The sequence below is a fragment of the Trichoderma evansii genome (assembly GCF_050947405.1).
Source record: "Trichoderma evansii strain SZMC 28006 chromosome Unknown GGI43scaffold_2, whole genome shotgun sequence".
Taxonomy (NCBI): Eukaryota; Fungi; Ascomycota; class Sordariomycetes; order Hypocreales; family Hypocreaceae; genus Trichoderma; species Trichoderma evansii.
Window position 1 is genome coordinate 208050 of NW_028145204.1, and position 22939 is coordinate 230988.

General features: G+C 51.2%; 8 protein-coding genes and 1 non-coding gene across 9 annotated transcripts; 6 read left to right on the forward strand and 3 right to left on the reverse strand.

Annotated features, from left to right (window-relative positions):
* The first annotated feature begins 81 nt into the window (after positions 1 to 81).
* On the forward strand, positions 82 to 165 carry GGI43DRAFT_t15. Its single transcript has one exon. It is a non-coding gene; the product is annotated as a tRNA-Gln (tRNA).
* A 687-nt stretch (positions 166 to 852) lies between these two features.
* Positions 853 to 1615, forward strand: GGI43DRAFT_379178 (AhpD-like protein; the record flags this gene model as incomplete). Its single annotated transcript, XM_083202795.1, has 3 exons — positions 853 to 1335; positions 1427 to 1472; positions 1560 to 1615. 3 exons carry the CDS (start codon positions 853 to 855, stop codon positions 1613 to 1615), a joined length of 585 nt encoding a protein of 194 aa, XP_083064614.1.
* A 538-nt stretch (positions 1616 to 2153) lies between these two features.
* On the forward strand, positions 2154 to 3953 carry GGI43DRAFT_137669 (copper-containing nitrite reductase). The gene is made up of 2 exons (XM_083199262.1): positions 2154 to 2552; positions 2655 to 3953. The coding sequence occupies exons 1-2, from the start codon at positions 2325 to 2327 to the stop codon at positions 3732 to 3734; spliced, it is 1308 nt and encodes a 435-aa protein (XP_083064615.1). The 5' UTR covers positions 2154 to 2324; the 3' UTR covers positions 3735 to 3953.
* A 352-nt stretch (positions 3954 to 4305) lies between these two features.
* Positions 4306 to 5430, reverse strand: GGI43DRAFT_137650 (uncharacterized protein). The gene has a single exon (XM_083199261.1). It carries the CDS (start codon positions 5166 to 5168, stop codon positions 4452 to 4454), a length of 717 nt encoding a protein of 238 aa, XP_083064616.1. The 5' UTR covers positions 5169 to 5430; the 3' UTR covers positions 4306 to 4451.
* A 720-nt stretch (positions 5431 to 6150) lies between these two features.
* On the forward strand, positions 6151 to 7324 carry GGI43DRAFT_137698 (serine/threonine protein kinase BUD32). The gene has a single exon (XM_083199263.1). It carries the CDS (start codon positions 6407 to 6409, stop codon positions 7184 to 7186), a length of 780 nt encoding a protein of 259 aa, XP_083064617.1. The 5' UTR covers positions 6151 to 6406; the 3' UTR covers positions 7187 to 7324.
* Positions 7325 to 7462: 138 nt separating this feature from the next.
* On the reverse strand, positions 7463 to 8468 carry GGI43DRAFT_379182 (uncharacterized protein; the record flags this gene model as incomplete). Its single annotated transcript, XM_083202796.1, has 2 exons — positions 7463 to 8375; positions 8443 to 8468. 2 exons carry the CDS (start codon positions 8466 to 8468, stop codon positions 7463 to 7465), a joined length of 939 nt encoding a protein of 312 aa, XP_083064618.1.
* Positions 8469 to 8863: 395 nt separating this feature from the next.
* Positions 8864 to 10421, forward strand: GGI43DRAFT_137700 (clathrin adaptor complex small chain-domain-containing protein). Its single transcript, XM_083199264.1, has 5 exons — positions 8864 to 9436; positions 9498 to 9531; positions 9609 to 9726; positions 9805 to 10079; positions 10231 to 10421. The coding sequence occupies exons 1-5, from the start codon at positions 9426 to 9428 to the stop codon at positions 10258 to 10260; spliced, it is 468 nt and encodes a 155-aa protein (XP_083064619.1). The 5' UTR covers positions 8864 to 9425; the 3' UTR covers positions 10261 to 10421.
* Positions 10422 to 12184: 1763 nt separating this feature from the next.
* On the forward strand, positions 12185 to 13554 carry GGI43DRAFT_137704 (RNA polymerase III-inhibiting protein MAF1). Its single transcript, XM_083199265.1, has 2 exons — positions 12185 to 12295; positions 12371 to 13554. Exons 1-2 carry the CDS (start codon positions 12290 to 12292, stop codon positions 13388 to 13390), a joined length of 1026 nt encoding a protein of 341 aa, XP_083064620.1. The 5' UTR covers positions 12185 to 12289; the 3' UTR covers positions 13391 to 13554.
* Positions 13555 to 14895: 1341 nt separating this feature from the next.
* GGI43DRAFT_379185 (uncharacterized protein) lies at positions 14896 to 18687 on the reverse strand (the record flags this gene model as incomplete). Its single annotated transcript, XM_083202797.1, has 2 exons — positions 14896 to 16299; positions 16387 to 18687. The coding sequence occupies 2 exons, from the start codon at positions 18685 to 18687 to the stop codon at positions 14896 to 14898; spliced, it is 3705 nt and encodes a 1234-aa protein (XP_083064621.1).
* Positions 18688 to 22939: the final 4252 nt, after the last annotated feature.

Genomic DNA, 22939 nt, shown 5'->3' on the forward strand with positions numbered 1-22939 from the left:
AAAAAAAAATTAGTTAGAGAGCAAAATCTAGCGAATCGTGTATAAGGCCAGATACGACAATTTTCGACCAATCGCAGCATAGGTTCTGTGGTCTAACGGTTAGGACTTTGGATTTTGATGAAAGATTCAATTCCAGCAGCGAGGGTTCGACTCCCTCCAGAACCTTTTTTTGGTCTCTTTTTTGGTTCTTTGTCTACTAGTGGAGCTAATTTGGCTAACGCCGCGCGCCGCTAGGCATCTTCTCTCAACGGGAAGAGAGGCTCGATGTTCAAGTTGTGTGTGCCTTTACGGTATATATGGCGCTGGGTTATCTCTTTTGATGCATATCATGAGCTTATTAAGTGTATAACGCTATCAATTCTGCTTTGCAAATCCATAGTCATCAAGCATTATCATGAGCTGAGCAACAGTGACGAATGCGCAGTATTGTCTTTTGCTGAACTGTCCATAACACAGCTGTATGCTCTTCCGTAGTCCTTGTGCCCCAACTTCGGCCACTTTCGTTTATAGTACCAATCCGAGAAAAGAAATAAGATGTTCCAAAGGTCTTCTATGCCCAATGGCTGAGCAAGGCTTTTGATGGCCTATTTCCCCGAGGTTAGTCAAATCATTGGCCAGACTCTTTGCTTCTAGCAGGGGATAATATAATTGCCGGTTTTCGGCCCCGATGTGGACTGCGGGTCGGGATGTGACTCCGGATACCCCGCGCCGGGTTCCTGGGGTGTGTAAGTATATAAGATAGACGGCTCTTATTGTCAACGACATGAGAAAATGAGAAGCCACATTTCATATTTGTGTCGTTTTGTTAAATCTAAACAAAATATCAGCCCCTACACGCACATCAGACACATCATGCGTCTCCCCTACGTCGCCGACCCCCCACCTGTTCAAACCGCCGAAGATGCCGCTATCGTGCAGCGCATCCGCGAGCGCCGCGCTCCACGGCCTCTCCAAGCACTGGACCTTACGCTACTTCATTCTCCCCCCGTAGCAGACGGCTGGAACTCATTTCTCGGTGCCGTTCGCACCAAGACTTCGCTCGCCGACGACGTGCGCGAGCTGGCCATCTCTCGTGTCGCTGTGTGCAATAAGGCGTGGTATGAATGGGGGCACCATGCGCCACTGGCCATCAAGGGCGGCGTGAGCGTGGATGCTATGGAGACTGTGAAGAACGATGTTTTGGGAGAGAGACCAGAGGCTCTGTTGAGTGAGAAACAGTGGGCTGTGCTGGTGTATACGGATGAGATGACGAGAAATGTCCAAGTCAAGGATGAGACCTTTGCGGCGTTGAAGAGGCATTTTAATGAGCAGGAGGTTGTGGAGATTACGGCAACGGTGAGTTGATTCCTTTCATCATCTCACATTATGAAATGCGAGGCTCAATATTGTGATTTTTCTTTGACTGATTGCTGATTTTATCTTATAGGTCGCTGCGTACAACTGTGTGAGCAGATTCTTGGTGGCCTTGGATGGTATGTTCTTTTTTTCAAATTCATCTTTCATTTATTCATTATTTTTTTCCCTATCTGTTTACCAATTTCTAACGTCGCGTAATATAGTGGGTGAAAAGAACGGCACTGTCCCTGGCCCTGTTTCTGAACTGGCTCATCATTGATCGGACTTCACCGCGAAGCCTTCATACTTGTGGCTCATAATAAAAGGGGGTTAAGGAAGTTAAAATAATGAAAAGAATTGATTTGAATAATGAGCATGAAAGAATGTTGCGAACAGTAAGAGAAAATCCATTGGCCATGAACCATGATAGAGGGCCATATGACTGTGAGGGAGAAGCCAGTGTGTGCGCTATTCGTGCAATAATCTTGTTTTGTCTACTCTGTAAGCCTTTTGTTGTAACTATAAAAGCTGAACTGTAACATATTGTTATTTTCGCATTGCGTACAGCGTCAAAATAGGTCTTCCTTACGCCCAGTAAAGTGAGAAGATTATGTATAATTGATGGAATGCTGTCGATGTGTTGCATGATGTCCTATTGGTTGGTAGAACTGTTACACCAGTCTAATATCATTGGCAGCTGATACCTAAACTAAAGCGCCTCAACAATGCATCTCCGCGTAAACGGGAACTACACAGCTTCGGCAGGTAGTGTGGCGCACTGGACCTCTGCCCTCACTCATTAGGCACGTGTGCTACAGTAACATAGCTGACCTCGCAGCCAACATGACGACAATGCATATTTTGTCGACAAAAGGGCCTATGTCCGCGGGGATATTTCTTCAGGAGGTGGTCTGCCTATCTTCCATCTTTTGTCCAAGTTCAAACACCCCTGCTCCTACTTGGGCCAACTTCGTCCAACAACCTTAGCTATGAGTGCCTCAATGTCCTTCAAGACGATCGCGCAAAGGGTCGGCTCCATGAGATCGCGATGGGCGCGTCCCTCACTGTTGAAGCCATCCGGCGCTCGTAAGATGTCGCCGTTCGTGTCCGTCCTTGCTGCCTCGGGGGTTGTCGCTTTGAGCGCCGGCTACTGCGCCAGGCTGGCAAACACTCGCATGTATCTGGTCCAAGATGCGGCGGATGTGCCCAGCAAGACGGTAAGCATATAGCGTATAGAAGAGCAACACGGCGCACGATTATGATTGTGTATTAAAGATAGCCCCTGGAGTTATATCCTGAGCGGCTAACGCCTCGATCAGCTTCACAGCACCAGTCGTGAGGACGCACGCTTCGCCTTCTACGATGCCCTTGAAGGCAACTCTCCGGATGTGTCCTCACTACCTATTGAACACGCGGTGCTCACATCCGCGCCACATGTGCCACCGCCAGTAACTCGCAATCATCCCGCCCTCGTGAAGGTGGACCTCACGACATCGCCAAAACTGGTGCAGGTGACGAACCAGTACAAGTATGAGGCGTGGACCTTTAACGGTACAGTCCCAGGTCCTTTCATCCGCGCGCGTGCAGGTGATGTGGTAGAGCTACGGCTCACGAACCGCGATGAGACGGGTAACCCTCACAACATCGACTCGCACGCCTTTACAGGCCCTGGAGGCGGCGCAGCTTTGACCAACGCCGAAGAGGGAGAGACGAAGACGGCGCGGTTCCGGCTGCTATGCCCGGGCCTGTTCGTGTATCATTGCGCGGCGGCGCCCATCCCGGTGCACATCGCCAATGGCATGTTCGGGCTCATCTACGTGCAGCCGGCCGACGACGACAGTGCCGCTGCTGGCCCCGGGGGTCTCCCGCCTGTGGATCGCGAGTACTACGTGATGCAGAGCGAGGTGTATCATGAGCCGCCCGAGATAGACGAGGACACGGGCCGGCCCTCTTCTACTGTAGAATTCTCGTACCCGCAGGGTCTGCGCGAGGAGCCCAACGCCGTCGTCTTCAATGGGCGCGAGTCGGCGCTGACCCGGGACGCCCCCCTCAAGGCTCGCACGGGCGAGACGGTGCGCATCTTCTTCGGCAACGGGGGACCCAACCTGTCGAGCTCGTTTCATATGATCGGAAGCCACTTCCAGCGCGCATACCGAGACGGCGACGTGCTAAGCCCGCCGGGTCGGTTCGTCAGCACCATGAGCGTGCCGCCGGCGGGCGCTGCCATCGTAGACCTCAAGCTTGTTGTGCCGGGCACGTACACGCTCGTCGACCACGCCATCTTTCGTATCGACAAGGGTGCCGTGGGCTTTCTCAACGTGGCGGGTGAGCCCCGGCCGGATGTGTATGGCAGCGCGGAGCCGCCAGCCCCGTGTGTGGGGTGCAAGCTGCATCCGTGACCGGCTTACACGTCGGATCATGACATGGGATAGCTTAGGAGGACTATTACAATGCGAGCAGCCATCTCTTTTACGTGCTTATGACTGAGCGTCATCTCGATGGGCTAGGCAGCCAAATGAAGGTATTCAATATCAGAATTCAATGAGTCTAACGCAGCTCAATACTATAAACGTTGCTCATGCTCATGCTCTCTCTTTTTTCCTGGATAAAGAGTTATAGAATCAACGGGGTATACTATCTTGAAAGTGCTTGTGTGAAATGATTCAAATAATAAAAAGAGGTAAAGTAATCCAAAGTCCAAATTCCAAAGTCCGCCGCCGACCTCTTTATAACCTCGCGTGCCATTGCAAGAAATTTCGTTGCCCCATGAGTTGAATCTCTTTTCTTCTCCTTTACGTCGTAAATAAAACTTGTTGGCAAACATTTATTCTGGCTCATCATGTCATCTCTTTTAGTCATTCTCATTACTGGGAGTGTTCGTGTAAGATTCGTAAGGAAAGTTGTGGCCATGTCGTCGTAAATTCTACTGCTCGCATGCCGTTGAATGTGTCTGTAAGTGTGTCTGCTTGTGTGTAGGTGTATCATATCTGAGTTGACAGCTCTGTCTTGTTGCGCCAGATATGGGTTAAAGTCGTGATTAAAAAAACAAAATGAAAAAGGGAAAAAGGATTTCTAAGAGGGCAAGATATCCGGGCCGACCCGGGTTTTCAATTCTCTTAATGTGATGGACTCTCCATGAGCTTTTCGATAGAAGCATGTCGTGCGCGCATTCGCGGCGACATTTGCAACTCCTGGACGACTCCGGCCCAGCCACTCCGCTGGGGTGTCTCGACATGCTCATGGTGACCGATGGCCTGGGTAGTCAGTCTTCGGGTGGGCGTGCGCTTTGGCAGATCATCAAATGATTTCTTCGCCGAGAGTCTGGCAGCCGTGTAAGCGCCCGTCTTCTCCGACTGCTTGGGGAGTGGTGGTGGAGGGGGAGGCTGTTTCTCTGCGATGGAGGTGATGATGCCCAGATAAACCATCATGAAGCGCATGCGAAGCGAGTCTAGTCGTTTCATTCTCTCTTCTATCTGCGCGCGCTTCGACGCCCACATGATTCTCGAGCTGGTCCGCAGCGTGGTTGCGCTCTCCTCGCGGACCAGTTGGTTCAGGTCGTCGCGCAAGTCATCGCCGATCCTCTGGATTTCCCGCAGCAGACGATTGAGGCGGATCTTATCTTCAAGACGCTGAACCTTTGAGACGTCACGGTCGTATCCTTCGTTTTCTTCAATGGAAAAGTCAAGAGTGTCGATAAAGCTAGCCACCTCCTGCGGCGCAACCCTGTACGCCGTCCAGTACGAATTCGCAGTCTGTGCGATCATCACGATGGTCATGCCAGTGGCGGAGCCGGCCAATATGTAGGCCCACTGGAGCCAGCCTGAGTCGGCCATTATGCAGCGGAGGGTAGCGAAGCACAAGTCGTGATGCCGTCCTGGAAGGACAGAGGCATGGTCTGGCGCGAGGAGGCGGGAGCTGTCTATCGTTGACTTACAGACTGAGGAAAGAAGAGAAGAGAGAAGAAGAGAAAAAAGAAATAAAGAAAAAGAAAAATTACCAACCAAGGCGGCGGAATGGATGACGAGTTGCGTAGCGGAGGAGGAAGAGGAGCCCTGATCCTAGCCCTGATTGGGTGGGTGTGGCAGCATAGAGTAATAATAATTCACTCTTATAGCGGGAGAGCAAGTTGTTGGGATCGCGGGCCAAGAGCTTAGGGAGAGGAGAAGAGACACACAGGTAGACTCATAGTGCTACTAGCGGAGAAGGCAATACTGTGTGCTGTGTGTGCCAGACATGATCCTGTTGGTCCCTGGAAGAGCTTGGAAGCGATATTGTAACGCTGTTCCCGGGTTCCGTGGCACGGCGACGACGACGTGCGTCAGGCCCTGTACGCCCCTGTAGGGCCGCAGCTAAAGACTCAGCTATGACGAACGACGCAAAACATGTTGGGGAGGGTGTTCATGCTACTGTAGTAGTATATGCATGTATTAGACCGGAGCTGCCCTTTGGACCAGTCACAAGGGCACACAAATGTCTGCATGGCACGGGATTCTGTGGAAGCCAAAAGAAACCAGCTCTGGTTACACGCTTTGGAATCACCTAGTAGACCAAGTACCTGACGGTATACTGATATTTGAGTGCCAGAGCAAGAAGGCCCTTTAACAGAGCTTCTATCAATATTCACATCTATATCGATCTCATTTTCTGGACATCTGATGGAAGCTTCTGTAGCCCTTGCAGCACTGGATCCCAGTCCAGCCCACAAATGGTAGACTGTCCAGTGACTTGAGCTTCCACTGTCCTGCATATTGGCAGCTCCTGGCAGTTGCGCTGCTGCGCCGCTACTCCTCTGTAGCCAATAGCACCGCCATCTCACCTGTCAACCCCACCGCAGCGCGTATCTTTTTTCCTGCTCCCTGCAGCGAAGAAAAAAATGGCCGTGACTACATCTTATCAGGAATGACTTGCAGAGTGCATCGCAGCAACCCCAGCCCCGAAATAGAAGCTTAGATTGTTCTTTGTACTTTCGGAGAAAATCTTTGATCCAAGCTTGTGACTAGACCAATTTGCTCTTCTGCCTTCTCTTTATTCTCCCGCCCATCCAGATCGATCTCCTCTGCTCCCAGTAGCCATGGCGGCCGCAGTATCGGACGCTGCGCTGGCGCATGAATTTCCGCTGCCCAAGATTCTCACCAACCCCGCGTCGACCCCGCCAACGCTCATCACACAAGGCGCCGAAGGTCGGCTCTACAAGACGACATACCTGCTGCCCGACATTGCCTGCGCCCTAAAGTACCGCCCGCCGAAGCCGTGGCGGCATCCCATCCTCGACCAGCGCCTGACCAGACACCGTATCCTGTCCGAGGCTCGCATCCTCGCCAAGTGCCGCAGAGATGGGCTCCGCGTGCCCTCAGTCTATGCCCTGGACGAGAGCGCGGGGTGGTTGATGCTGGAGTGGATTGAGGGCACACCGGTGCGCGTCAACATCAATAATAGACTGGGGAACAGGACGGATGGTATCGAGGATGACGAGGCGCTGAAGGAGTTGATGCGGAAGATAGGCACGGCAGTAGGCAAGATGCACAGCATTGGCATCATCCATGGCGACTTGACGACGAGCAACATGATGCTGAAGCCTCCAGCGGGCGTTCAGGCTGACAACGCGACCGGCCTCGAGGGAGAGATTGTCATCATAGATCTTGGGCTTGCTAGTGGAGGTGTACACGATGAGGATAGGGCGGTTGATCTATACGTCCTCGAGCGTGCCTTTGGCAGCACACATCCCCGAGCAGAATGCATCTTCAACGAAGTCCTGGAGGCATATAAAAAGTCATTTAAGCAGGCCGGTGTAGCCCTCAAGAAGCTGGAAGAAGTGAGGATGAGGGGTCGCAAGAGAAGCATGCTCGGCTAGAAGCGTGATACGATGAGACCCAGAGACCAGTATAAAAAAGGAATCTTTTCATTTTCTTCTGTTCTTTCTTGCTAGCCAGAGAAAGAAGGAGAGAATTTTGATGACATATATATATAGCATATAGTTCCATGTAATGATGCCCGCTGTTATGATATCCAAATGAATAAATAAAAATAAAAATAAAAATGCAAAACAAAAATACCGCTTTTGGTGACGATTAAAAAGAGATCCATGATATATATCCAAAAAGAAAAGGCTTTGGCAGAGGCTTCTCTCTTACTGAAGCGCAGCCCCCGCGAAGTAGCCCTTGTTCTCAATCACACCGCGATCCTTGACATATGCCACATATCGAGCGACCCATTGCGGGAAGAGCTCGCCTTCAAGGCCAGCGCCGCCATGAGCAGAATCAGCCAGTACTCCAGCACCCTGGGGGCCGTGGCCGAGGAGCTCCCGGAGGGTGCCGCGGGGGAGGATATCAGTGCAATCGGTGTGGACATGCAGCTCCACGCTCTCTTCTTCCGCCAGCTTCAAAAGAGGCTCGGGAACGTTGCAGCAGTCCTGCAGGTTGACCTGATCGACGGCCGGGCGGATCGCCGTTTGCTGGAGAAAAGCACGGAGCTTCTCGCTGCCGAACTCGGCAACGCCGAGGCGCTTGGCAAGGCCTTGGCTGTGTAGGTCCTCGAAGACCTTCCAGGATGCGAGCTCTTCCTCCAGGTTTCCCTGCTGGGCGTTGATTCGCTCGGCTTCCTTTTCGCATGTGCCTTCGAACGACATTCCGGGGAAGGAGACGATCAGAAGGTCGATGGTCTGGATGCCGAGCTCCTTGCGCACAAGGTCCAGCGCTTCGCGTGCATACTGCTCGCGGTCTTGGACCGTCGTACCGGGAAGCAAGAACAGCTTGACGGTGATTTCGTAGTCGTTGGCCTCTTCGCGCAGGCCAGCTGCTTGCCAGTTGATCCTGGGAATGTACAGCGTCTTCTCGTCTCGCTCCGTCCACAATTCCACCGGCGTCTGAGGCGGCGAGGGCAGAGTGCTTGCGCCGTTCACTGCCAAGGGCGACGCAGCAAGCGCATAGTCTAACCGCGTGGCCACAAAGTTATCCCGGAGGGAGTTGACGAGCTCCTGGTTCGATCTTGGTCGTTTGCCGCCGGCTTTGCGGATGATGGAAGGGCTTCCGGACATGACATTGCTATAGCACAGCACGCAATGCGGGTTAGCAACAGGCTCGGGGCTTTGCAGCAGCAAGGAAAACAAACCCCGTAGAGAGAATGATTTTGGTCATTGCGATGATTGTAAGTAATTAGAAGAGTTCTAGACGTCTGATAGATACTCAATGCGACTCTGGGAAGTTGGGCTTGGCAAGGGCGAAGAGAAGGAGGAAGTTTTTGGAAATAGTGCCTTATAAGTCAAAAGCGCCCAAGACCGGTTCTCGGCATATGCGAGCAATAACTTTTTTTTTCTCGTCTCAAACGGCTTAACTAAGTTGCCAATTTACTGCAGATGGGCGCTTGTGGCGGTAGGTTATGGGGATGTAAAAGCCGTATTACTAATGACACAGGTGGATATTAAAGGCTTGCGGAGAAGGATAATTTAGTTTTGTAAACAAGGTTACACTCTCTGTTTATTTGATTTCTTGGCTGCTAGAAATATGGAATAATTAATCTTTGGGGGGAGGGCGAGGCCTATTTAAATGAGATGTTAATGTGTGCTGTCTTCTGCTTATTACTGTTCAAGTGACGTCTAGGAAACTGATAGTCCCCCACGCAATGTTGAGTTCACATGCTCCTCCGCGTACAATAGTACTGCTATTAGGTACAATTGACTTTCCGGAGATTTTAGCGAGGACCCTTCCGGGTAACAACGTAAAGTGCAGCGCGGGGTTTGAGCTTCACAGTGTCTCGGTCAATAGAGTCTATTAGAAAGGCTGCGGTTTTAGTTTTTAGCGCTGCTGCTATTTGTCAAGGGCGCTGGAGGGTTTATGCTGACAACCGGAAGAGGGGCAGAGGATCAAGGTACATGTGAGAGGTACTGGGTCTAGAAGAAATGGGGGCACGGAACAAGGTACAGGCAGCATCCGAAGCACACGCTACTGCCTCGTCACCGACCTGGCCAATTCATCCAGAGTACGCCAACTCAAGTCTATTCAAACCGCATCTCGTCCCCGCTGCGTCTCTTGCATCTTGTCACTGCGCCTCGACCGTCATCGTGTCCCTCTCGGTGATGTGAGAGAGCCGTCATAATGGCGATTCAGTATGTTGCGTCTGCTGCGTCTGCGCTTGCCGCCAGATGATGCTGACTCGCATCTCTCTAGCTATCTTATTCTGTTGTCCCGTCAGGGGAAGGTGGTGCGTAGCTCTCCTTGTTGTTAATGACGCCAGTTTGCGACTTGGATGGGGTATGCCTTACTGACTTTTGCTTCCAGCGGCTTGCAAAATGGTTCACGACGCTGTCCCCCAAGGATAAGGCCAAGATCGTCAAGGACGTATCACAGCTCGTCCTCGCTCGAAGAACACGCATGTGCAACTTTTTGGAGTACAAGGGTTAGTAAACGAATACTCTCATATGCACCCCCTTTTCCCGCTTAGACAAGATGACTGACTGTATCTTTCGTTGCCTAGACACCAAAATCGTTTATCGACGATACGCCTCACTCTTCTTCATTGCAGGATGTTCCTCCGAGGACAACGAGCTGATTACACTCGAGATTATCCATCGATACGTCGAGCAGATGGACAAGTACTACGGCAACGTATGCGAGCTTGATATTATCTTCTCTTTTACCAAGGCCTACTATATCCTCGACGAACTGCTACTTGCAGGAGAACTGCAGGAGAGCAGTAAAAAGAACGTGCTGCGCTGTATTGGACAGCAAGATTCATTGGAAGATATGGAGGTGAGTGCTGTGTAGAGTTTATTTAACCCGGCTGCATCGCACCGACCCTGGCTCTTTCCCACGCTATGATGCGCCATCGCCATCTTTTTATCCTTTTCCGGGTACGGCAACGCGACTTGACACAGCTGACAACGGATTTCCAAACGCAAAGGTCGAAGACGAAGTCACCAAACTCATGTAAAATACGTACGAACGAAGTCGGGACGCGTGCGCAACCTTTTGTCAAACGATTCTTGCCCATCGCCTTAACTGACGCCTACTCACCATTACGACTACTACGGAGTACCATTGGCATATATATTATAATCGAGGCCCCCATGTCCCACCGGCTATTTGGAGTCATCGAGGGCACGATCCGAGAAGGATTTGATAATTAACATTTGGCGTTGCAGGACGAGGACACTCTAGAGAAGCTTCGCACGGTGGGGATTCTTTGATTTCAAAAGTCTCAGGAAACTGAGCATCTCTTCGACGAGAAGAGAGGGCACACTGGGAAGAATGAAATGGGGCGGTTGGTGTGTTGGAGAGAGGATATGACCATGTTTTTCTTTGTGTGTATAGATCTTGGAGGATGGAAAACCATCCTCTACCATATCAAGAGAAGAAAGGAAGGAAGCGATGAAGAGAAACCCAAGCGTCACACCGATGTCCCATATCGCGGACTAGTTCCCAGAGTCGGGGAACATATCGGCTGGCGCTTGAGGCCTGAATCTAATACTATACCAGGAGACGAGAAGGAGAGCAGGCAAGAAGCGCAAAGCCAATTCATGATTTTTATTTTCCCACATCATTGAGCCCAATTCAGTCAACTAACTACACAGTCGTTTTCGTTGTGGCACATGCTGCCATTGGTGACAGGCCGTTGGCCGCTGCGCTTCATCTTGTCGTTGCCGCCCGTGGCAGCTCCATGAATCTCTATTCGTTGCGGCGGCACCAGCTAATCGGCTCGTCAGAACTGCCCCCTCTTTTGGGCGGAGGTGCCACCATGACTCTGCTGCTACTGCTACTAATTATTGCTGCTGCTATTCATGTCTGCCGGGCGCAGCCGATGGCGGGCGATCGGGCCAGGAGCTTTAGGGGGTAGAGGCCACGTACCCGCACACCGACTCGCCGGCACTCGCCAACCAACTCGGCGCTGCGTGAGAACGTGGGCGATGCACGGAACGGCGATGGCCATGCAAACACTCTGGCTGTGGATGGTATGATCCAATGCTGGCGCAATGCGACTGGCGTTCAGCTAGCACGCGGGCTTGAGGTAGTTCTGCTGGACTGAAGCCGCACAGGCACAGGCGCTGGCCGCTGGCCGAAGTCCCTATGCTGCCCCTAACAGCCCAACTAGCCCACCCCCTCCGCCTCCGCGCTCCACCGCTGCAGCACGCAAACCCCCACCATCTGGCAACTGATGTCACTGCAGCGCTGCACTGAGGGCGCCACGCTAGGCCTTCAGCAGCGCAGCACCTCCGACATGCGTGTCATCCGATCCGACTTCAGGCCGTGCACTAACAATGAGACGATAACAGGACAGGAGACGCCAGCTGCACGAGCTGCATCCATCTCTCTCACTCTCCCCTTTAATCCGAACTCTGTCCAACCAACCAGCTGGTCTTCCACCCACCCGTCCTTCAATTCGACTTCTGTCAACCTGCTTCGAGGGCAACTGACCTTTTGTTACCGTGAATGACGGCACTGCTCGGCTCTCGACGCTGCTAGTTGCCGCATCCTCACTCACTTCGGGATTACCAAGATTACGACAAACCCTCCGAGCTCAATCGACAAAGATCTCGAGCTGAGCGAATCGCTTCCACTCCCTGCTGCGATCTTGATCCACCAACCCCGTGCAGATCCGCGAACACGAAGCAGACAACGTTGGCGAGCGTCACTGCAACTGCGCTATCATACCATCCACCAAGCCATCGCAGCCCAATTTCCTCCTCGGGTGCCTTTAACGCGCAGCACGCACGCCTGATTAAACCCAAAATCGCACGCCAGCTAGCTGCCATTAATCCCGCCAATACTGCGACGCTTTGAATTCCTGCCTTTAAAGCTTACTCACACTACATCTACACTCGCCGCCCGCCCACCAGAGGCCAGATTCTAGCTGTAGCGCAGATATCGTCTTTGGCGCAACTTCCCGGCACTCGTGGCACACTCTTTCTTCGCCTTCCATCGTTTATTCATGCTGAGATACGAACTCGTAACTTTCAGCCACCATGAAGGTAAGTGGAACAAATGAATGAGCGAGCGCCAGTCTGAGACAAGCCGAATCTGACGAGACATTCCCCGCGATACAGTACCTCCCAGTCCAAGAATTCGAGGCCGTAACCGGCGCTCTCAACTTCAACACCCCTGATTGCAATGTCACGGGCGGATGCGATCTTTACACAACGAAATCTACCGGGTCCGACAAGAAACTATACAAGAATATCGACAAAGATCTTAGTTCCCAGCATGCCGCGCTGCTCAAGCTAGGCGCTAGCCTGTCACCGCCCGACAGAGAACACATGCTCGCAACGTCGCGCAGCATGCAGTTATTCTCGCACTCGAGCGCATTCGGCCCTTTGTCTGAGCTTGCTAGCCGACGAACGTTTGCTTATTTGATTGCGACGCTCAATGCAAGCCACCCTCACTACGACTTTTCCCACGTCCTGCGGCCCGGCGATTTCAAGCGCGAGAGGAACTTGAAGCGTGTCATGGCCAACTTGGATTCAATCCTGCAAAACGTACGGCCTGGGTTTGAAGGAGGCTCATCGTACGACTCATCCGCCGCCAGTGACTTGAACGCACAATGGGGTCCGCAGTGTTGGTCCTTGATTAACAAGGAGATGCGTCTTAATGAGTGCACCATCTTTAGCTATCATCCAGAAGTTGACCCATTTGAGGAAGACGAAAGCGCCATTTGGGCGGTCCACTACTTTTTCTTCAACAGAATGCTCAAGAGGGTCGCTTACCTCTATGTCCGTGTCGTTCCCGTCATCTCCTCACAGAGCCCAACTTTGAGGCCGGCAAAGGGCGGTCTACACAAGCGACATACCGCGGTCGAGTCGGATGGCGCAAAGAAACGGACCAAGTACTGGCTTGGTGACCAAGACGCCGAGTTAGTACCGCCATTTGAGGACGACGAAGAGCCGTTGGATGATGGCCTTTACTGGAATAGAGGCGAGGATGGTGACATTGTACAGTTCTCAGACGATGACTTGGCTGAAGATGAGCCGCTCGATGAAGATGATGACTACGACGAAGATGACGATATGTCAAGAACAAGGAGAGAGAGACTTATGAGCGAGGATATTGCAGGGCGCATGGAGATTTAAGCTGATGCTACAGTCTTCAAGTGTCGCTTGTTTCTGAAACGAAGAGCAGACGGAAACTGCCCTAGCATTTTCTACATCAAATGATGAAGAATATCATATCTTTTCAACAAGGATATGCCCTCTCATTTTGGTTCAACCCTTCCTATTTGGATGGACTCTGCCCATCTCTCCATGGGCTTACTACCTACGTACTCAACTCAGCATTGACAGAGGTGGAACTCTCTCTCCCTCCATCTCGAGGCCCCTCTCTCCTATTTTACTTTACCTCTTTGCACTTTTGACCGATTAACAATGGTCTCCTACTCAAATACTCTACCATATCGTTGCTATGATTACGAAGTGTCATTTTAGCGTGGCGCAAGGTTCTGGTTTCTGGTCGGTGAGAGCGACTGGGAACAACGTCGCCCGGAGTTTCTCTCTGATTTTTTATTTGATTGCAATTTCTTACCGTAACGTCATCTTCATCGAGTTTTTATTCATCTTTTTTTCTCTCTCTTTCATCGTTTTCTTTCCGTTTTGCTGTGTTATTTGAAAATATTTGGTGGCTTTTTACCTATTTTCGAAAAAAAAAACAACCAGGCTGGTTTTATTTTTCTATTTCATTGTCTCTCATCTCTTCCTTATTTTCTTTCCTTTTCTCTTTTTTACTTGTCTTTAATTTTAGGGAATGAGATGGGTATATCACGTACATATATATATTACGCAGTAATGTTATGAATTTGGCTTGGTCTCGCTGGGAACGAGACTTTGATGGCTAATTTCGATGTTTTATGCAAATTAGCAGTATATCAATTTACTCTTTTTTATTTATTTTGAAAGCATTTATACCTATCTATTTGTTCAGTTAATTGTCCAATAATAGCAACGTAGTAGATATAAGTGTGAATCTTTAAATAGGGGTATATATGTGAAAATTACTACAAAGAACGATGCAATCTAGCATGCAAAAAGAGATCCAAGGCTCCTGTGAATTGCTCAAGACATAAAATAGTTCACAATCAAAGCAAAGAGTAATGACGCAGCACGAGGTATCCATTGATCTAAATAACACAAAGGTAACGAAAAGAATTTGAAAAAGAAGAAGAGTGTGTGCGTTGCAACTAAACAAACAAACAAACAAGTAGTTGATTCCCCTGGCCCCTTTTCCTTTATCCCCCTATCCTAGCAATGGCCGAATAATTATCAGGCGCATATATCGACTGCTATTTGTCAAGACCATTTCCCGCGCAGAATCTCTTCAGTTTTAATAATTAGTCTTGGGTATCAAGTATTTCCAGATATAATAGTGCGTATAAGATGAATGTAAAAGAGCATGCTATAATCGGGTGCTCTCCCCCTATCCAATCTTTGTTGATTGGACCGTTTATTTATACTCTGTGTAATGTATGAATATATATCGTCGAGTAGAAAAATATTAATCGCAAGAATTCCGGAACCGGGGCAATGCTATCGAGGAGCGTAATAAAACAAGATGCTGATAGATTGGCGTGTAGAGAATTCGGCGGTTAGACAACGGACGCCTTCCTTCGTCGTCCAAAGAATTTTGCGAATCCACTGGGCTCGTCCTGTTGGACTGGAGCTGGGGTGGGATTGAAGTCTGGCGGCGGCTCAGAATCGCGTAAGAACTTGGCCAGATCTCCCGTCTGTCCTAGGAACGCAGGCTCTCGCGGCTCGAATTTCTTCATTGGGACTCTATTCATTGGGGCTCTGTTCATTGGGGATCTCTCCATTGGGGTCCTGTCCACAGTGGCTCTGTTCACTGGGGGGTCAGCATGGATAGGCCCATATGCGTCGTACCCCGGAGGCATCTGAATTGGAACGTGCTTGGGAATATTGGGCAGGCGGGGTTCGTTGCCAAGACCCATAGCGCCAGGGCGTGACTGAGATTCATTAAGAGTGTTAACCTCTTTAGAGTTGTTACGACCAAATCGTCCCATAAGACCTGGTGTGCTCGATTTCCTCCTTGGCTGCTGCTTCGCAGGTGGAGACGGAGGCTCCGGCGGAGGCTCACAGTTGAGCAAAAATTCCGCCAGACTTTCTTCCTTCTTAGGGGGCGGTCTGGGAGCCATATCGAAATCATCCTCATCCTCATCGCTGAAGTCGATTGCGTATGGATCGCGAACTCGGCGAGTTTTTCGCACAGGCATCGGCATACCCATATCATCATCGTCCTCTCCAAAGAGCGCGTTTGCCTTGGATACGCTCTTGTTCTTGAGAAGGGCGGAGTTGGAGTTGACAGAGGAGTGCATCGATGGCATTGAGTAATCTGTCACGCTGGTAGATGCTTGGCTATGTCGCATATCAGGGAGTACCGGATCTGCCGCCCTGCCACCTGCAGCGCCGTACATCATGTCGGAATCCCCTGGATTACGGAAAGGGGCCACGTGTCGAGAGATGTGATTTTGGCCACCCGCAGCACTGGCTGGGCCTTGCCGTATAAAGTCGATCAGATCTGAGGTTTCGTTTCTGCTGCCGGCAGAGGGCTCTCGAGCCTGGTATCGATTTCGATTGTTGCTAGTGCGACTGCTCATGGTGGTAACTGGCTGAGACTCTGGAATGGTCTTGGGTGGGTTGACAGGGACGTGAACATTACGCAGAGCCGCCGGGCCTCTGTCGCCAGCTGGGCCCGTAGACTTGATAAACTCAGCAAAGTCTGCCAAAGATTCGCCAGGTGCACGAGCATCTCGAGCCTGGGGCCCACCCGCACGACCAGACGCGCCGAAGGCTCCTGCCGGAGCGCGAGGAACCGGTCCAGAAAGTCTGGTTGTGTTTTCAGAAGAAGACTGAGGGCTGACAGGCTGCGCCCGGGTAACTGGTGATGCATTTGAGACAACAGGCGAGGATCGCATAAGATCTTCACTCTTACGGGAGACCTTGGTCACAACAGGGCTGTCGGCAGATTTCTTGATCTAGACATTTAGATTAGTAAACAGGCAAAACTCATAGTAGCTGAGGCAGAAAAAAAGATTCGAGGTTGGGGATGGACCAGAACTTACATCCATATCACGCATATTCTCCGGTGTCAATGTGTATGAGATGGTTTGATTGCTCTGAATTAGCTCTTCGAAGTTGCGCGCCATGTTTTCAGCACGGTTTGATGCATCGTCTGAAGTTGTTCTAACCGCTCTGAATCGGCTGGTGGCAGAAGATGCGGACGAACCAGATGTGTGGATCTGCCGAGGAGGAGCAATGGAATGCAGAGACTTTGTTTCCTCCTCATCTTGCTCAGCAGTGGGCCGCCCCTTCTGTCGATTGGAATGGCCCCCGGATCTGTAAGGAACATCTGAAAATTGTGCATCTGTGGCACTTTGAGTGGCTTTCAGAGGAAAGCTCCTAGCACTAGAATGAGGCTGGTCACTTTGAGGACTATCAGCAGCTCTGACATTTGTTTGCAAGCCGTGTGGGAGACGTTGATCCCGAGTTCGAGAAGCTGGTACAGGCTTGACAATTGGATTCACCTGATCAGCGTCTTCCTCGGATTCAGAGATGGTCGCAGCATTTGGAATGGGTGGCCTCATCCTCTCGACTGGAGATCTCACTGCCGATAGAGGCGCTCCAACTCGCGAGCTAGTGTCAATGGCTTTGACTTTCCGCATGTCATCCGCACCGCCTGGACGTGATAGAGGGCTTGCTCCAGATACAGTGCTTGCGCGCGGTCGCTCGGTTGATTCCATTGAACGCGGTCGACTAGTGGCTGGACTACGGGGCGGAACGTCAATGATGCGCGCAGAGTGCACACTAGAAGACCTGCTCAGATGAACGGCCTTACCCGTATCTGAGACAGAGCGAGATGAAGTGCTAGAGACGGACACTCTGGACGAGGTCAGGATTTCGGCTTTCTCATATATCACCTCATCGAATTCATCTGATCCGCTTTCTTCAGAGTCGCGACTTTTCTCAGGTGTCGTTGTCGTCTCTGCCTCCGTAGTAGAGAGTCTCGCAAGCTCTTGTAGCTCAGAGACTGCATCGACAGTTTTCGACCTCGGTCGTGCAGTTGCATAAAAGACTGACCTTTTGGGGGTTGGTAGTGAGGTGGATCTTCTGTGAAGGCTGAGTAAAGTGGCATAGTGCTCTGAATCTTCAGACACTTGAGATTCTTTGAGCAAGGATAACGCTCCGGCGAAAGACTTGACGCGGCGCGTGTCGAAATCCTTTTCTTCCTCCTCATTTCCATCTTCCTCATCGTCACTATAGTGGGCCAAACCTGGCACCTCAATCTCCGCAATGTCGTTGTCGCCCATAGGCAGTGGAATGTTCATGGGATGAATGTCTTCCTCCACAACATCTTTTGCGTCATCTTGCACCTCGGCAGAGTCAGCACCACGTTCACTAATAGAACTCTTACGATCGTATAGAGAACTAGCGTGACTTATTGAAAGAGATCGACTGGAGACATATTCGCCTGGTGGCGCACGCATCCTCTTTTTCCATCCTCGCCATAAGCGGCCCAAAGTTCGATCAAGCGCAACGCGTTCCATATCGATGTCCTCCACTACGATTCTTTCAGCAACAGCGGCTGGGCTGCGCGCTCCATCTTTGAGCTCCTTTTCAATCCTGGAGCGCAATCTTTGGCTCGCTGCTTGTCCAGCCACTGAAAGCGTGAGTTCGCCCATATATTCCAAGACTGAGGTGAGGAAGATGGCCACAGCGGGCGAGATGATGTCGGAAGATCTCTCATGTTCGCCAATTTCGAGATTTTCTTGCGTCATGTACTTGTCCTCGTCCTCTTCTTCCAAGTCTCCTAGAGAGGAATAGACCATGCATCGCAATCTCGCCCTCTTCCAAGCTAATTCAACGTCCCAATCTCGTGCATGGGAGCTTTGGGGGTCGGTGTACTCTTCTTCCTCAGAGCCCCCCAGGTACTCCCTCAGTTCTTCATCAGCATTGCTTATAGTTTCCTTGGCTAATTTTGGCTTGAGGACGTCGGAAACAGCAGGTCGCAGAGCCGAGAGAGAGGTAGACTTGGCCACTTGCAAAAAGTTTAGTAATAATTGATCGAGGAAGCTGTTGACTAGCTGCAGGGCAGCAGGGGATATCACAGCGGCCTCTCCAGACGGCTCGACGCCATTTTGATCGTACCAGGTGCTTTCGTGGCCGTCGTGATTGTTGGTTACGATTTGTGAAGCTGCAGTTGAAGCAATGAAGGCGGCCTCTGGAGATATAGACTGCGGAAGAGCAAGAAAAGTGTGGCTCGCGATCGAAGGTCTGTCGCTAGAGATGCTCAGGGTTCGCGGTCGCACATCGCGCGGCGAACCAACGCTGCTCGTCGGGCGCGACTCGACGGCGGAGCCTGGCATGGTTGAAGCAGATTTTCTATCAAATGTAGCTGTAAAAGATGCACACTCTTGGGCTATCTTTCGTCTAAATCACTGCTACTGAAAACGATGACTGTATAATATGAAATCCACGTGAGAAAAGAAAAGAGTGCAGTCGGAATACTGGTGTCGAGGTTTCGCAACTCGTCGACAATTAAGGCGAATAAGCGACGGTCCCTGGCTATTCGTGGAATATGGGGCCGCAAGAAGGTAATCAATGCTTTAGATAGAGACCCCCTGGTCGCAAATTAGTTCATGAATCGGGACACAATCGAATGACTGGAATGGCAGCAGGCCCGCTAACACATGGCTCTTTGAGGACTGGGATAATGAGACACAGGAGGATAATGCTGGTTTAAGTGACTCCAGTCTGCGACGAAAAAGAAACGAGCGTCGGCAGCTGGTGCCACAATGGAGCAAGCCAGGCTGATGGCTGATGTTGGCACTAGCAATCAGATGGGGATGACGGCGCTGAATCCACGAGATGACAGGCAAACGATCGCTGGTGGCATCAACCAGAGGCCGAGAGGATGCAATTCAGCTGTGTGACGGAACTGGGAGGCGCGACGGCCGGGCCATGTCGCGGATGAAGAAGAAAAAAAAGGGAGGGCATCAAGGGGGCAGGCCGAGCTGTTGGATCAAGGCCACTGGACCTAGCAGATGGTGCCTTGACAGCAGCCACTATGGGGAGCCGGTAGGCGGTACTTTGCTTAGTGCAGGTACAGTGCTGGGGCGGCAGGTAGACGATTAACGGCATTGGTATTGGTACAGCGCGCAGTACTTACTCTTGGAGCGAGCGCCTTACACGAACATGTATCGTGGGCGACCTCAAGACGTCTGTGCGCCGGCGAGTCAATGCTGCAGAAGCACAGCCCGTGACGTGCCCGTTGCTGGGAAGAGGAGAGGGAAGTAAAAAGAGGAGAAGGTTGCGAATATCATCCACAGCGGCCAGGTAGTCTATCAAGGCGGCGAAATGGAGATTTGCATAGGAAGGGGGGAGTGCACTGAAAGAGCTTTTGGGCTCTGCTTCTTTTCTTTTTTTTCCCCGGCTGTTTTGAGATAGATGGCGACCCCCTTTCTATAGCAGTAGTGCTGGACGTCGAGCCAATGTTAGCACTGACCCGAGGACTTAGACAGCAGTAGTGTACGGTACTGTAACATCGATTCGGCGTTTGTACATTCAAAGAGGTCAGGCACCGTATGGGCTAGTAGTCAGAGTGCGACCCAGTGCCGCTGCAAAACAAGCCTCTAGGAGGATCGACGTGCCGTGGAGTGCTCTCTTGCATCGACACAGGCCGCAGGCAGTGAATGCTTGAATCACGCAGCCTGCTGGTTTAGCCGGTAATTAAGTGCGAAGAACCACCCACACCTCCAGATTTCCTCCGCCCTACAGCTGTTCATTTCCATCCCTCCTTTTTGCATCTGCCGTAATCTCTGTGGCCTCACCGCAAATTCTTCGTTTTTTTCCGCTGCTCTTTAAAATTGCACTTCTTGCTTCTCCCGCGCTCTGCTCGTCATCGGGCTCCTCTTTGGCCCTTTTGCGGGCGACTCGACTCGCTCAACCATTTGCCAGTCCCAATCCTGCAAAGTCCCGCCTCCACTCCGTCCAAGCCTATGGCGAGACTGGCCCTGGCTTGCCTGAACTTGGGTGGCCAGGATGCCCCAGGCGGCCTGGCATGGAAACCCTAGCGTGATCTTTAGTGCCTTAGCGAAAGGCCCCGCCGGCGCTAGAAGCAGCAGCTTTCAGGGGTTGCATCAACGTCGACGCTTGATGCAATAAGGCCGATGGCGGGCAAGATTTGCGGCCACGGCAATGGGAAGCATGGTTTGGAGCGTGTCGAAACAGCCAGAACCCTGTGCGCCTCGTTTTTTTGCTGACGGCCGCGTGCTGTTCACATGTTTGGTGGAACAAACAGTAGCAATTCTGCTTCTGTTTCTGCTCTGATCCCCCATCATACCGAAAGGGGCTAACACTGTGTTGGCTGATCATGGCAGATGGCTAATGGTATTGCCTGTTTGGTTAATAATTGTCAAACTCCTTCACATCACGCCTCCACTCCGTTAGCATCCGCATTCCTATACGGAGCTCGGAGTACTCTATAAATAATGAATGATTTACAGAACTCTGCTAGGAAATGCACACCGGAAAGGTGCATCAACCGGCCAAGCCAAGACTGCCCAAAGTGGCAACCCTGATATCAGGAACCTGCGCTACTAACGCTATGCGGAGACGCGGCGATTAGGATGGTGATGTCTAATATAGATTACTCCGTAACAGATACGAAGAGAAGAAGAAAAAATCTTTAGCTGTACACGTATGGAGTTTGCAGCTCGGGGTAATAGATTCGCTAACTCGACCGTTGAGGAGGACCTGACTCAAGGAACAGGGCTGTTGACCTCTGCAAGCAAGATGAGAGACACGAGACAAAACTGCTAGCCAGCAAACTAGTATACATGCGGCGCTCGTCTGCTCCACGCGCCAGGGATCATGGCACAACGACAATCTAAGCGTATCAGGGTCTTTTCGCCATGTAATAACATTCGTCGTCTCATGTTAGATTTCGGTTTTTGCCCAAGAAAAATAGCATGCCATGGAGCCGGAACGACATGCTGTCCGATGCTCAGCATCATGAGATGTTGCCAAACAGTAACTGCCCGCCACAGCTCACACTGGCGGGTATCTCATCGACGCGGGCTGCTGCACCGACCAGCAGCCACACGCTACAAAGTATGGCGCCTTCAATCTTTGTCTTGATTGATTGCCCGTGCTTTTGTTGCTGCTTTTGCTCTGAAGCCAGCCTCTGCTATGACGCTTTGGCACAGCTTTGTCGCCCCAAACGTGATCCTTTGAGGCGGCGAGGCTGATTGACAGATCCCATGGCTTGACGAGGCAAACGCTTGATAAACAAGCATTACTCCATGCACGTGGGTTGTTTTTCATTGAACGCATAAGGCTTGCTACGGAGCAGCCGTTCCTTGATTAATTGCTCCAATGACCACGTCTCGGATTCGCAGATCCACAGCTCGCTAGACCCCAATCCAAGTCCCGAGCCGGGTTGGCCTCCAGCCCGGGACCTCGTGGCGTTTTGCACGGCTCCCAATCAGCAGCGGATTCCGGGAGCTGGAGCGAGTTAGAGCCCGGAGAGGCTTGTTACAGTTGTTTTTTGTTTCGTTTCAACCTAATGACTGGCTTGCGCTAACACCGCCGGCTGTTGGTAATTCCAACTACTGCTGGTACTATTGCTTTGGAATCCCAGCTCGCCTCGCTTCTTCAACACAAAAGGCGCTACTCCGCATTCTTCGTGCAAAGAAGGCGCCTGGTAGGCAGCAAGCGAAAAGCGCGGTCTCTCATGTGGCCCTTGTAGCAACTAGGAACCAGCCACTGACGAAGTTGAAGCTTAGGACTGGCTAGGCGTGTCTCTTTTGTCGCTTATCTCAATCGCTTTGGCCCGCCCTTGTATAGGTAGTCACTCTAGCATTGCGCTTAGAGTAGCATTCGGAGTGCGTGCTCATGTCACTCGCCTCGTAGGTATTCTGCAGGTGCAGCTTGAGCCATTCAGTGAAGATGGCGCTGCATTAGCACAGCTTGCCCGCTCTTGGCAGCTGATTCGAGGGAAAATAGAGCAAAAATTACGTGTACTTTCATGCTTTTTGGTTATCCTAGCAACATGTACTTACTAGCAAAGAGCGGCTTGCGACATAGCATCTCGCACTCGCCTCTTTTCCCACAGCGGAGATGTGCGAGAGCCCAGAGTGCCTCCTGGGGCATGTATATAGACACAATGCATCATAATCACATTCTTTCCTAGTTAAAGACACAGCGCTGTAGTAGCAATGTTACGCTGCAGGGCTTGGGTGTTGGCTATTTCTCTTGCTCTCTCTATCTTGTCTATCTACCTGCCTGAAGAGCTAATGCTGACTGCATATTTCTTCACAAGGCTAACTAACGAGTTACACTATTGCAACCACATCGACGCTCCAACTTGAACCTACCAATGGGAGATTCAAATGCCGCGGAATTTATCTGGCCATAATTCTCGATAAGGCGCGGCCCACAGCTGTATGCCAGGGGAGCTCCGACTCTGCGTTAGCTATAAGCAGGGACAGCGGCAGTTGAACAAGATATCCCCGGCATTGCCAGATGAACAAATCTGCATAGTAATCAGCATTTCATACGCAGTCACCAAGTTGCGGTGGCGAAGCTCAAGTTTTCCACAAAAGACGCAGAAAATGT

Excerpts from the sequence above, each read along its gene's own strand:
- GGI43DRAFT_137700 (XM_083199264.1), top strand. Across the intron at positions 9,532-9,608 it reads TGTCCCGTCAGGGGAAGGTG|CGGCTTGCAAAATGGTTCAC; the intron begins GTGCGTAGCTCT and ends TTTTGCTTCCAG. Across the intron at positions 10,080-10,230 it reads ATTCATTGGAAGATATGGAG|GTCGAAGACGAAGTCACCAA; the intron begins GTGAGTGCTGTG and ends CCAAACGCAAAG.
- GGI43DRAFT_137650 (XM_083199261.1), bottom strand. The coding sequence starts at position 5,168 with ATGGCCGACTCAGGCTGGCTCCAGTGGGCCTACATATTGGCCGGCTCC.
- GGI43DRAFT_137698 (XM_083199263.1), top strand. The coding sequence starts at position 6,407 with ATGGCGGCCGCAGTATCGGACGCTGCGCTGGCGCATGAATTTCCGCTG.
- GGI43DRAFT_137669 (XM_083199262.1), top strand. The coding sequence starts at position 2,325 with ATGAGTGCCTCAATGTCCTTCAAGACGATCGCGCAAAGGGTCGGCTCC. Across the intron at positions 2,553-2,654 it reads CGGATGTGCCCAGCAAGACG|CTTCACAGCACCAGTCGTGA; the intron begins GTAAGCATATAG and ends CGCCTCGATCAG.